The sequence below is a fragment of the Malania oleifera genome, chromosome 4 (genome assembly GCF_029873635.1).
Source record: "Malania oleifera isolate guangnan ecotype guangnan chromosome 4, ASM2987363v1, whole genome shotgun sequence".
In the NCBI taxonomy this organism is placed as follows: Eukaryota; Viridiplantae; Streptophyta; class Magnoliopsida; order Santalales; family Ximeniaceae; genus Malania; species Malania oleifera.
Window position 1 is genome coordinate 88,297,198 of NC_080420.1, and position 13,877 is coordinate 88,311,074.

Here is a 13,877-nt window from a genome sequence, read left to right on the forward strand (position 1 = left end):
AATGAAATTAGCTGGATTCGGCATAGGAGACTAGGACACGTAAATATGGATTTAATTTCAAAACTTGTTAAGAAAGAAATAGTTAAGGGACTACCTAAGACTAAATTTGTGAAAGATAAAATATGTAATGCACGCCAATGGGGAAAACAAGCAAGAACAAACTTTAAGAAGAAGAAAGAAATCTCCACTACTAGGCCACTCCAAATGCTGCACTTAAACTTATTTGGACTAAACCCAATTCAGAGTTTAGGAGGAAAATCATATGCCTTTGTCATAGTTGATGACTTTTCAAGCTATACATGGGTACTATTCTTAGGCCACAAAGATGAAGCAAGTGAAAATTTCATAAACCTGGGCAAGAAAATCCAAAATGGAAAGGGATATACAATCACTAAAATTAGAAGTGATAGGGGTAGAGAATTCAAAAATCATGGCATGGAATACTATTGTAATTCATTAGGAATCGCTCATAATTTTTTAGCTCCTAGAACACCATTACAGAATGGTGTAGTTGAAAGAAAGAATAGGTCTACACAAGAAATGGTCAGAACTATGCTTAACGAACATAAATTACTTAAGTACTTCTGGGCTGAGGCAGTGAATATCGCCTGCTATGTTCTAAACAGAGTATTAATCAGACTATCACTTAATAAGACTCCTTACGAGTTATGGAATAGCCATAGACCAAACATATCATATTTTCATGTTTTTGATGGCAAATGTTTTGTGCTTAAAGACAATGAACACCTAGGAAAATTCGATGTGAAATTTGATGAAGGTATATTTCTAGAGTATGCCTTAGATAGTAAAGCCTATATAGTATATAACAAATGAACATTGACGGTCATAGAATCTATTCATGTAGTGTTCGATGAGTCAAATCCCTTCTCCAAAAGAGTTGATGAAGATGAAATTGAGATAAACAAGGAATTTGAAAAACTATCCATTGAGAATGATTTAGAAAAGAAGAATTAACTTAAGGAACCATCCATTGAAATTGATCAAACTGAAAGTAAGGTTAATGAACCACCTAGAGAATGGAAATATATAAAGAATCATCCCATAGATCAAATAATAGGTGAACCATTACGTGGAGTAGCCACTTACTCCTCTCTTAGGAACATGATTAGTCATTTTGCATTTCTATCTCAAGAAGAACCTAAGAATGTGAATGGAGCTATAAAGGATGAATCTTGGGTGTTGTCCATGCAAGAAGAGTTAAATCAATTTAAGAGAAATAAAGTATGGACACTAGTTCCCAGACCTGAAGATAAATCAATAATAGGAATCAAATGGATATATAAGAATAAGAAAGATGAACATGGAGTAGTTATGAAAAACAAGGCTAGATTAGTAGCTCAAGGATATAATCAAGAAGAAAGTATAGATTTTGAAGAAACATTTGCACCTGTAGCTAGAATGGGAGCCATTCGAATGCTTTTAACATATACAACTTTTAAGGATTTCAAATTATATCAAATGGACATCAAAAGTGCATTTCTAAATGGCTACATAAATAAAGAAGTGTATGTAGAACAACCCCCAGGCTTTGAAAACCATAAGAATCCATATCATGTGTATAGACAGACAAAAGCCTTATAAGGTTTAAAGCAAACTCTTAGAGCTTGGTATGAAAGGCTAAGCGGTTTTTTATTAGAAAATGGATTTATAAGAGGAAAGATAGATACAACTCTGTTCATTAAGTCCAAAAAATATGATATTCTCCTAGTGCAAGTATATGTAGATGACATCATATTTGGCGCTTCAAATAAAGAACTGTGTGATGAATTTTCCAATACAATGCAAAAATGAATTTGAGACGAGCATGATGGGTAAATTAAATTTCTTCCTAGGACTTCAGATCAAACAAGCAAAACATGGAATATTCATAAATCAATCGAAGTATATTAGAGACCTACTCAAAAAGTTTAATATGGAAGAAGGAAAAATACTAGGCACACCTATGAGCACTTCATTAAAATTAGACAAACATGAACAAGGTATACCAGTAGATGTCAAGTTATATCGTGGAATGATTGGTAGCTTATTATACCTGACTACCAATAGACCTAATATAATCTTTAGCGTATGTTTGTGCACAAGATTTTAGTCTGCACCAAAAGAGTCACATTTGTTAGTCGTTAAATGAATACTTGGATACCTGATAGGAACCGTGGAAATTGGATTATGGTATCCTAAGTACACATATTTTGAGATTCTTAACTATTCAGATGCTGATTTTGCGGGTAGCAAAGTGGATAGGAAGAGCACGAGTGGTACTTGTCATTTCTTAGGAAATTCCTTAGTCTCTTGGTTTTCCAAGAAGCAAAACTCAGTTGCTCTTTCCATAGTTGAGACTGAATACATAGCGGCAGATAGTTGTTGTGCTCAAATGCTTTATATGAAGCAACAATTGAAGGATTTTGGATTAAATTATGAAACAATCCCTATTAGATGTGATAATACAAGTGCAATAAATATTTCAAAGAATCCCATATTACATTCACGAATTAATCACATAGAAATACGACATCACTTTTTTCGTGACCATGTACAAAAAAGGGATGTGACACTAGAGTTTGTATGCACGAATGAACAATGGGCAGATATATTCACAAAACCACTTGCGAAGGATAGGTTTAACCAAATTAGGCATGAATTAGGTCTCATGCATAGTCGAGAGGTTGCCTAGAATTTTGTTAGATGATATAATTCAGGGGGAGAAACGTCACTTACGATGTAATCACTTGGTATCATATTAATCAAATTTTTAGTATTGCATTAATCCACAATTGGTATCAATAATTCTACATAACATTTAATCAACATTTGGTATCCTCATGTAATCTTTGAAATTTATAAGTTAGCAAGGGGGATAGTTGATGTCAAAAAGCATGAGAAGGAATTTTTTTTTTATCTAATAGTTGAACACGTTTAAAACCTTAAGATTTCTAAGGGGAGAAAAACATAAGGGAACATCTACTCATGGTTTATTATTTTACACCTTTTTTGTTGAAATCAAAAAGGGGAGAAAATTGGGAGCCAAAATAATAGAAATAGGGAGAAAAAGCATAAATAAGAGAAATCAAGAAAAAGGAGAAAAAATTAAATGTGTTGGGGAGAAATATTAGGAGAAAAAATTATTGGCAAAACTAATTGTGCAAAAGGGGGAGAAAGAAGCATAATAACAAAAATTGTTTAAACATCATGAGCATATTGCTATTCATTGAATATTTGATGCATTAATTGAGGGGGAGCCTTGTTAGGCATAGCCCGTTATATATTCTTTTTTGCTCATGTATTTGTCATCATCAAAAAGGGGGAGATTGTTGTCTTTACGAGTCCAATCCAATTTTAATAATGACAAATCACTTAGTATTTGATATGTGCATTGAGTTTGTGAACAGGAACCATATAAAGCATGCACGGAAGGATAATGACTCATGGAAGCATTAAAGTAAAGCTTACATATCTTGGCAAGATCCATGGAACTCAAAGAGTACGAGAATCAAGATGCAAGCAGAAAAATTCAAGAAAATCTTGGGAATGGGTACTTAGAACTCATGTACTTACATTTTCGTATGATCTAATTTGAGGCTCAACATAACTTAGAAAGACTTTAGGATTCATGCATTTCATATATATCATTAGGAAACTTTCATGGACTTGAAAATACTTTTAAAATCGTGGAAAATAAGTTTTACAAAAGACCCAAGAAGGAGAGCAAAACAGATTTTTAAATTAGAATAGAAAATTTTCAAAATTAGGGCCTTCGGTTGACTGAACTTGAAGTTCAGATGACCGAAGAATTTCCTCAGACGTTTGAAGATTAAGCTCAATCATCTGAAGAATTTAAGGTGCAAAACAAAAATAGGCAAAAGCACTTCAGATGACTGAACCTTCACCTCGGTCGTCTGAACTCGACACATCGGTTATTTGAACCTTGACCTCGGTCGTCTGACCTTGTGTCTAGGCTATTTTTTCAAAAGAATTCAATGACTTCGGTCGTCTAGGCCTATGGTTTCAGTCGTCTAAACTTACGGGAAAACTTAAAGATGTCATTTTTATTAAAAGAACTCGCGAGCTATCTTATTGATCCAACGGTTGAGATCAATTCTAAGGGTAAGACATTATAAATACTGATTATCTAAACCCTAGTACGAAAGCTAAACACAAGAAGATCAACATAAAGTGAAGAACACATCTTGTTGAAAAGAAAACTGAGATACTTGAGCTGATTGTTGTACGTTTGCCTAAGCTCTAGTTTCAGGACATCATCTTTGGGCAAATCACCTCATAAAATCTAAAGGGATCTCTATTATATATTTTGTGCTTCAACTTGGTTTGAGGTTTGGTTATTACATTTAACTTTGTTAGAGAATCTCATATCACCATCGATTTTGACAGTTTTAGAAAAGTTTGATATTGAGTTTTCGCATTCATCTAACGATTGTTTTTGACAAACTCAATACTTGAGAAAGTTTTGTATTTGACCATTGATTAAAGTTTCTTTATTCAAATGTATTCTTAGTTTAAGGCTGATATTTTTGAATACATCTGAACTATTTGAATGTGCATATATCCTTAGAAGTGCATAACTCTCTATATACATATTGAAAGATATTTTTTCTGAAAATCAAATATTAAGTTTTGTTGATCTTTGGCACTATCATCTTAGAGGTACATATATATACATTAAGTTAATATTATCAAGATCACATTGAGTTTGAAATATTTAGAGAAATATTGTTTGTTTGACAAAGTGTGTTTAGCATCTTTGCAATCTACAAAGTTATCTTTATATTCAAAGATCTATCCTAATTTCTCCAAAGTATTGATTCATACAAACATTTTGGGAGATTTGTTAAAAAAAGAATTGTGTGTTAAAGCATATCATTCATAAACGATTATATTGTTTCATACATTCTGAGCTTTAGATTATATCATATGGTAAATGAATTAAGAATTTGAATTGTACTCACAAACTTTTGTTTGGAAGCAATTTTGAGTTTTTTACTAATTCTATTGTAATCACAGTTTAGCGTGTGAACCGAGGTTGAGGAGAGAGTTGTATCTCTTATAAGTAGCGGGTGAGGAGGAAGTTGTGCCTCTTGTAAGCAGTGGATTGTAAGGGAAGCCCCATCCCAATTTAAGGAGTAGGGATTTAGCGAAATCCTTAAGTGGTTGCTTATGGCAAGGACGTAGGTCTAGTTGGTTGAACCTTGTAAAAATTGTGTTTGTTTTCTCTCCTCTCTTTACTCTTTATTTTCAGCACTGCATTTAAATTGTTTATATTATATATATAGATTGGATAGCATTGCACACAATTAATTGGGTAATAAGAACTCATTGGTAAATATATAAGCAGGGATTAAGTGATAAAAAGATTCAAAGTTTTTTAAAATACCCAATTCACCCCCCTCTTGGGATTACACCTGATTCAACACAGGGCATTATCGAACCAAAATACTTTAATGGTATGAGCAAACTGAGTTTTAATCATCTGCTTAAAGTCACGAAAAGCGTTAAGTAACCCAGTGCGATCATGCAAAAGATAAATACATGTATACCAAGAGTAATCATCGATAAAAATGACAAAGTAATGAGACCCACCCTTAGTAAGGATAGGAGCAGGTCCCCAAATATCAGAATGAACCAAATCAAAAGGTGCAGAATACAAAGAATTACTTTCATTAAAAGGTAAAGCTTTCTATTTCCTAAGTTGACAAGGCATACAATCAAAATGTTCAAATTTAACATTTCCTAAGCAACCACTAGAAGCTAAAGACTGAACACGAGACAACGAGGCATGACTGAGATGAGAATGCCAAACACTGGAAGACACTATAGAAAAAAGAGACGGAGGAGAACACGAACGAGGCAAATGCTTTATGCCCAGCCCCAACAAGCTGGCCCATCTTCGTATCCTGCACATCACAACCTTTGTGAGAAAAGGTTAAGATCAAACTACAGTCAACAAGTTGACCAACAGAAAGGAGATTGAGAGACAAGTTAGGCACAACATATGTATTAGGTACAAAAAAAGTAGGAGTAGAAAGATGACCAAGATGACTAACAGACATATGTGAACCATCAGCAGTATAAATTAAGAGAACAAAAGTTAAAGACTGCTTATGTGTCACTAAAGAGGAATCAGAGATCATATGATTGCAACAAGTAGAATCAATAAACGAAGGTGTAGAGGTACCTCTAGAGACTGATAAGGCAGTAGAAGTGTGGGATAGAACCTGGGTGATGATTGCCTCAAGGTTAGCTGTAGAAAGAGATGACAAATGAGGTGCAGAAGATGGAGCAGAAATTGAGGAGCTGGTGGAGACAGCAGCAACAGGCTTGGAAGAATAAAAGGCCTTAGCCTTGAGAGCATCCCAAGCATCCTTGGTCTTCTTCTTAGGACAATCAGAAATACGGTGACCGTCTTCCTTACAATAGTGGCATTGGCCATTGAAACGATGCGGTTTAGAAGATGTAACAGCTACAGTAGGAGGATCCAGAGTAGAGGAACAAGATAGAGCAGTAGCTAAAACCATATCGGTAGAATGAACCCGACGAGTTTGTTAGCGTGTCTTCTCAGAAATGAGTTCCGCAAAAGCAACCTCAAGTGTAGGAAAAGGAAATCGATGTAACAAAGAAGCTCGAGTATTCTCAAATTCATCCCGGATATACATCATAAAGTATATAAGCTGATGACGATGCCGATATGCAGCAAAAAGTTTAATCAACTATTCATCAGAAAAAGCGAGGTCAGCTTAAGAAAGCTGATCCCAAATACCACTAACCTGAGCATGAAACTCCGCAATAGATTGTCCAGGTTCCTAACGCATCTAGGAAATCCTAGTTTCCAACTGAAACTCGAGAGCAACATCACTACCACAGTTGTATAGTTTGGCCAAAAAATCCCAAGCAAGTTTGGCATTACGAAATTTAGGAAGTAGACTCTAAATAGTAGGAACGGATGTATTAATAAACCAGGAAAGGATCTTACAGTGAGTACTTTCTCATTCATCAAGAGCCTCATCAAACTCTTCTATTGATTGCATGTCAGTTTTTGTGGGTTTTTGTTTTGTTCCAGTGACAAAACGCCATAACCTCTAACCAATCAAAAAAACTAACATTTGTTGGGCCCATGCATTGTAGTTGGAGCCATTTAAAAATAATCTCTATAGGGCAAGCAACATCAATTAAAGACGCCATGTAGACAAAAAGGATGCAAGGACAATGGCAAAAATTGAAGCACAATAATAAAATTAATCAAGTCTCGGCGTGATGCAAGGACAATAGAAAAAATTGAAGCACGGTAATAAAATTAAACAAGCCTTAGCGCCTCGGTTGTGCCCCTGTAGCCTGGCTTCAGGTAGCTTGTCAGTGCTTAAAGACGCGCAAGTTGGATAACCTTAGGCATGATGGTGACCTGCTTGGCGTGGAGTGCAAAGAGATTGGTGTCTCCGAAGTCTCTGTGCTTTTCTAGTTCTGCTTTTTCTTCAGCATAGCTCAAATAAAGCTTCAACTTCATGGACCTTGTTTTGCAATCCACATTGCTTCTAGTACAAGAAATCATGTTGCTGCCCCTGTTTAGGTAAAGCCAAAGTAGGGGAAAAAGGACGTGAATGGACCGCGAATAAATGAAAAGATCAAGGCGGATATTTTGAAAGGCAAGGTTGCCCTATTGATGGGAGGTGGCTTCGGAATCGAGTTCAAGATTTCAACCCAATTCAGTAAACAAGAAGCTTCTGTCGCTATTATGGGTAGACGCGAGTCCATGCTTGATTCTGCTGTCGATGACGCCGATCAAGGCAGCGATTGTGGCTTCGCATCGTCATTTACAGAGGGAGAGGGATCGTTCAATCGTTGCCGTTGCAGAGGATCGTCCAGAGATTGACGGTGACTGAAGAACTCCAGATGATTGAATGGCGGTGGAGAGTCTAAAGCAGATCTCTAATGGCGACGGCGGAGAAACTAGTGATGATGGTGGCCGTGGACAACATCGAGTAGGAAACGACGTCGAATAGGGACTGTTGCGATGAAGGCGATGACGATGATGTCATCAGAAATGACGGTCGAGCAGGGGAAGGAGGTTTTAAGAAAAAAAGAGATAAGGTTAACTTGGCTCTGAAACCATGTTAAAATAAATAAATAAATAAATAAATAACTTTATTAATCTTTTTGTACAAATACAACTGCACAAGGCCATCTTTTTATAGGAAAAGGAGGTATACAAGGGTACAAGGGTATTTTAGGGAGATATACTAACAATACTAAAAGTCCATATGTGAAAGTTTGTGTGTATTCTTATGTAAAAGAAAAAAAAATTACCTTGACATAAATAATTATGAAAAGTATGGTGTAAATTGTAATAGTTCTTGTGCATTCTCATTTAAATCAAATTGGATGGGAATATATATATATATATATATATATATATATATATATATATTTGTGAAAAATTGAAAGAAATAAAATGGTATAAATGTTAAAATTGTTGATGATGATTTTAAGAGAATTCTTCAATTTTGAAATTTCGAGGATGAAGAAGAGGCGAAAAAATAGAGTTGAAGTGATGAAATTTGAATGATTTACTTACAACTTACTTCAACATATTTTAGAATACATGTTTTAATGAATTAATCTAATAATTTGAATGTTTTACAACTTACTTCTACATATTCCAAATTTACATAAATAATTTAGAAAGATAATTTAATTTTAGATTTATGAAAATTCCATCTATGTTAAGTGATGTATTGAACTATTGGCTAAATCCTATTATTCACTAAATTACAATTTATTTCATTTCAATAATTAGAATTGAAAACAAAAAATTAAAAGTTGAAACCATTCCATATTATTAAAACTAAAAGAGATTAAAATTTTGATTGAACATATACTCATTTTTGTCCTTTAATCAAATAATGATTAAATATATAATTAATAATAAAATATAAAATAATGTAAATTTACAATATTATAATAAAAATGAAAATGCTTACATAAATCAGCCTTCATCGATTTCCTTAACAAAACTCGGAGCTTGGCTGAGGAAGAGTTACGTGGGGTAAAAAAACAAAAAAAAAAAAACAATATGCACAACCAGCCGACATCATTTGGCTAGATCTTGCCGGTATCAACAACTAGAAAAAAATAACTAAAATGTTATTTTACTAAATCATTATATTTAAGCATTTTCATTTTTATTATAATATTGTGAATAAAATGCATTTTCTTCATTATTTAATAAAGTGATGATATGTTGATGACTTTTGAACCTATATTATAATTAGCTTTAGAAAATAAAACAGCAATATCAACGCATTTAAATATTTTAAGCAATAGTTGACATCATCATATATGTCAGCACAATGTTATTTTTTTAATAATTAAGGTATAGGGTGAGCAATTTGAATAATTTTATAGATTGCAATTAATACTATTTCAGCATTTTAAATATTTGGTGATCTTTAATTTCTAATAAGCATTAACTAATTCCCTTTTAATTTTTATAGTTTATGATTCATTATTCTAAAAAATTCTTAAAAACCTAAAGTTCACCTAACAGAAATTTGCTTCAAGGTACGTTACAATGTCGTTTTCCTTAAAACGTTATTTGTCCGATCAGATTGATGTGTATTAGGTCAGTAAATACGTTTTTAAAATACAATAAAGCCTAAAATATGATCTGATAACAGTTTCCATTATACACAAACGAAAATTGATCGCAAACACTCTTATAGTAATCTGAATAAATTTTCTGGAATTCTATCTCTACAAAAAATAGAATCCAGAATTGAAAAAGATATAATTTATAGAAGGTTGCATCTGTTCAAATTGTTTGTGAAATATAATATAGTTTTACTTTGATAATAGTAAAAGCAACATTTCTTTCATTATAACATTACTAAATGCATATTATATTTATATTGCTTTTATAAATACTAACTTACAACTAATCATCTATTTATCTCTATCTTGTCATTTTAATGGTTAAAATTTATTGATTTTTTGTGTCAAACTTTTATATTCGAACCTTAAAAGGGGTGCTGAAAAATTAAGGGATTGGAGATGAGTTGCCTCCAATTTGAACCTCCTATTAATTAAAAAAAAAAAAAAACAGAAATTCTTCTCTTCTACTTATGTCTATAGTGCACTTAAAATAAAATGAAACAGTAAAATAATAATTTAAGAAGTAATATAAAAAAAATCAAAACTACCAAATCTACCAATTTATTTTTCCTTTTCTTGTTTTTGATCACCTCTTGAAACCACTAATTCTCTCTCTCTCTCTCTCATTTGAGTTACTAGCAACCCACTCAACTAATCAATTATGAAAAATTACCCACTTATTTTGTTCACTAAAATGAAGCACATAAAAGGCTTTCTGTCAAATAAAAAAACTGCCAAATTGCACCCCAAATGTAGCCAATCAATTAAAGGCAAACAGTTGGACAATTATTGGTCGGTTCGGTCAAACATAATGTTTTGTTTGAAAGAAATGAAAGCTTGGAACAAAACCCAAAAAAGAGAAAAGAGTAAAAGTTCAAGCTTTACATTTAACTATTCATTTAATTGGCAATCAACATGCCATATGTGATGCTGCCCTCTTCTTCGTTACGATTACAAGCATTCTGAACTCCGAAGAAAATGTTTTACCCGCCTGCAAATGTAAACGGAAGGAAGAAAGGGGCTGCTGCACTCTCATTCATGCCCATGTCCTGCTCTCAAAATGGCTCCCGGTTGGCTCTCTTCCTCTCGTCTCTCTCCTTCTTTCTATTTCTCTACTCCTATGTTTGTACCTTTAATAATGGAGGCGGCAAGAATATTGGGGTGGCCTGGTTAGCCAACCGAGCCAATTCTATGCTCATTCCGGAGTCTGGTTCGGATTCATGCTCCGGTAGATACATTTATGTTCACAACCTTCCTCCCCAATTCAACCAAGACATCCTCAGGAACTGTCACTCCCTCATCAAATATTTCGACATGTGCCCGTACATATCCAACTTGGGTTTTGGTCCTAAGATCCTCAATTCCCAAGGGGTTTTCCAGGACGATGGCTGGTTCTTGACCAGCCAATTCATGTTGGAAGTCATTTTCCATCGCCGGATGAAGCAATACCAGTGCTTGACCAACGATTCCTCTGCCGCCTCCGCCATTTTCGTCCCATTCTACGCCGGCCTCGATGTGGGTCGCTACCTCTGGGACTTCAACACCTCCGTTAGAGACTCTGCTCCCATTCGCCTCCTCCGCTGGCTCACCCAAAAGCCAGAGTGGAAGCGCATGTGGGGCAGAGACCATTTCTTAATCACCGGGAGAATTTGTTGGGATTTCAGAAGAAAAACTAGCAGCGAGTCTGATTGGGGTAACAAGTTTATGTTCATGCCTGAAGCCAAGAACATGACGATTTTGGGAATTGAGTCGAGCACCGCCGCCGGCGGCGACATCGGGATACCGTACCCGACGTACTTCCATCCATCAAGCGACGGCGAGGTGTTCCAGTGGCAGGAAAGAATGAGGATGCAGAGAAGGGAGTACTTGTACTCGTTCGCCGGAGCCTCGCGCCCGGAAATGTCTGATTCGATTCGGGGGGATATCATAGACCAGTGCCGAGCTTCAGGGGAAAAATGCAAGTTTCTGGATTGTGATCCGAGTTCAAAGAAGTGCGACGATCCGGCTAATGTGATGAGAATGTTTCAGAAATCGAGATTTTGTCTGCAGCCGCCGGGGGATTCGTACACTAGGAGGTCGACTTTCGATTGTATTTTGGGCGGGTGTATTCCGGTCTTCTTCGACAGGGGTTCTGCCTATGCACAGTACTTATGGCATCTGCCCCGGAACTATACCAGCTACTCGGTGTTTATACCGGCGAGGAGTGTAAGAGAGAGGGAAGTTAAGATCGAGGATGTATTGGGAGGAATTTCTGAGGAGGAAGTGTTGGGGATGAGGGAGGAGGTGATAAGGTTGATTCCAGGGGTTGTGTATGCAGATCCGATGTGTCCATTGAAGACATTTAAAGATGCATTTGACATAGCAGTTAAAGGGGTTCTTCAGAGAGTGGATAGGATTAGGAGGGAGGAAGAACAGCAAACTGGAATTAGATTTTGATTTTGATTTTGATCTTGATCTTGGTTTTCTGGGGTTAACAAAATGTTTTTTAGCACTAACATTGGCAGCTTCTTGTTTACGTTATACTTGCTCTCTCTTTTTTTGGAGAAATTATTGTATGAAATGAAATTTGAGGATACATCAGCAGGTTGGTTCATTGTTGTTCTGATTGTTACAGCAGAAATCGTATTTGAAATTAGAAATCGTTTATTTCTTCGGTGTGCCGTGCAGGGCAGAAAACTAAGTTTCTTCTCCATCGTTAAAAATCTGGTGAGCAACGAGCGACCGGTCCACCGACTGACCCAGCTATAAGAACCTTGCTCAAACCGCGTAAGCTAAACTGCTCTCTTTTCTTATTCTCTCGCTTTCTCTGTGGCTCTTCCTATTGTTTGATATTAGTTCTATTTTTCATTTTTTGTTTTGGTTGTGAAATTGTGAAAGAAACATGTTTTATGGTGCTAAACTTTTGAACCTTATTCAAAAAAAAATTTAAAGTTCTATCTTCTCTATTCATAACAGTAATCTTAAATCAAAATGGCTAAACTAAAGTGACGACTTTGCTTTATAAATAAAATTATCAAAGGTTTGGTTCTTCTTTATTTACATGGTCATTTGCAATCAAAATTTGGTCATTTGAGTCCAATGTTGACATCGCCCGTGCCAATTTACACATGATTTTTCACATATATGCATGCTAAAAAAGGTAAAACAACAGTCCATTATAGTGCAAGCTATCTAGTGCATCTCTTTGTTAAAAGGGAGCAACCTCTTTGAATTAGCAACAGGAGCATTCTTAGTGGCAATTTGTTAGTCTTGAAGAATATCTTTCCAAGTGGAATGGTTGTGTTGTCTTTTCTTTTTTTTTTCTCTTAAGATTGGAGGCACTAAAGTTGACCATTCGTGGAAGTCCTTGCAACAATCTTGTTGGCAGCAGTAGGGGTAAGCTAATGAATTGGAAGACAAAGAATTTACAGTTGCCAACCTATTTCTGTCTATCCTTCCTACTTATTCCACCTCCTTTGAAGTGGTTCCTCTAGAACCCCAACAAAAAGCGACTAAGCCAAAACGAATTAAAAGGCAGAGAATTAGCTCTTTCTTACTATTTTTTTTTTTATTTTTTTCGTATTCTGGATTTTATTAAGTTAGTTATATAAGATGGAATTCAATACCAAAGCAGGGAGAAATATTAAAGTTCCAACCCACACCCTGGGAAGGATTTAAAAACTAATATTATTATTTCTCCCTTAAGGCGCGATGACTAACAATTGGTGTGCCCCTTAATTTGGAGATGTAGAATCTTAAGACTCATAAAATAAGCTTTGTCCTAGTTGGATAATGAAGGGAAACATCATGCTCTACAAAGAAAGAATCATAACACTTGGAAAACAAGCTCATTCTTAATGGGAGAATGGAAGGGAACATCATAATCTAGAGACGGAGAATCTTGAGTTTGGAAAATGAGATCATTCCTATGGTAGATTGGAGCAATTCCTTAAGAACTCCAATCACATTTCCACTTCATTCAGCTGAAGAGGTGCAACCTTTGTTCCTTCGATCTTCTAGTCATCGAAATTAACCTTGAAAACAAAATGACCATAAGAAACCTATACTAATTTGAATTTGCGTTGGTGCATTCTTGGTGGCAAATTGTGAAGGTTGGTTTCTCACTAATTAGATTTCTTATTGATGATAATTCAAGTAATGGAAATATGTTCTTCAAAACTAATAAATGGTATATTATCATGTAGTGTAACAAATTGAAGGTG

General features: G+C 35.1%; 1 protein-coding gene across 1 annotated transcript; it reads left to right on the top strand.

Annotated features, from left to right (window-relative positions):
* Window positions 1-10,503: 10,503 nt before the first annotated feature.
* On the top strand, window positions 10,504-12,268 carry LOC131154359 (xyloglucan galactosyltransferase KATAMARI1 homolog). Its single transcript, XM_058107073.1, has one exon. The coding sequence runs from the start codon at window positions 10,654-10,656 to the stop codon at window positions 12,109-12,111; it is 1,458 nt and encodes a 485-aa protein (XP_057963056.1). The 5' UTR covers window positions 10,504-10,653; the 3' UTR covers window positions 12,112-12,268.
* Window positions 12,269-13,877: the final 1,609 nt, after the last annotated feature.

What these genes read in the sequence shown, in the direction of transcription:
- LOC131154359 (XM_058107073.1), top strand. Translation starts at nt 10,654, where the DNA reads ATGTTTTACCCGCCTGCAAATGTAAACGGAAGGAAGAAAGGGGCTGCT.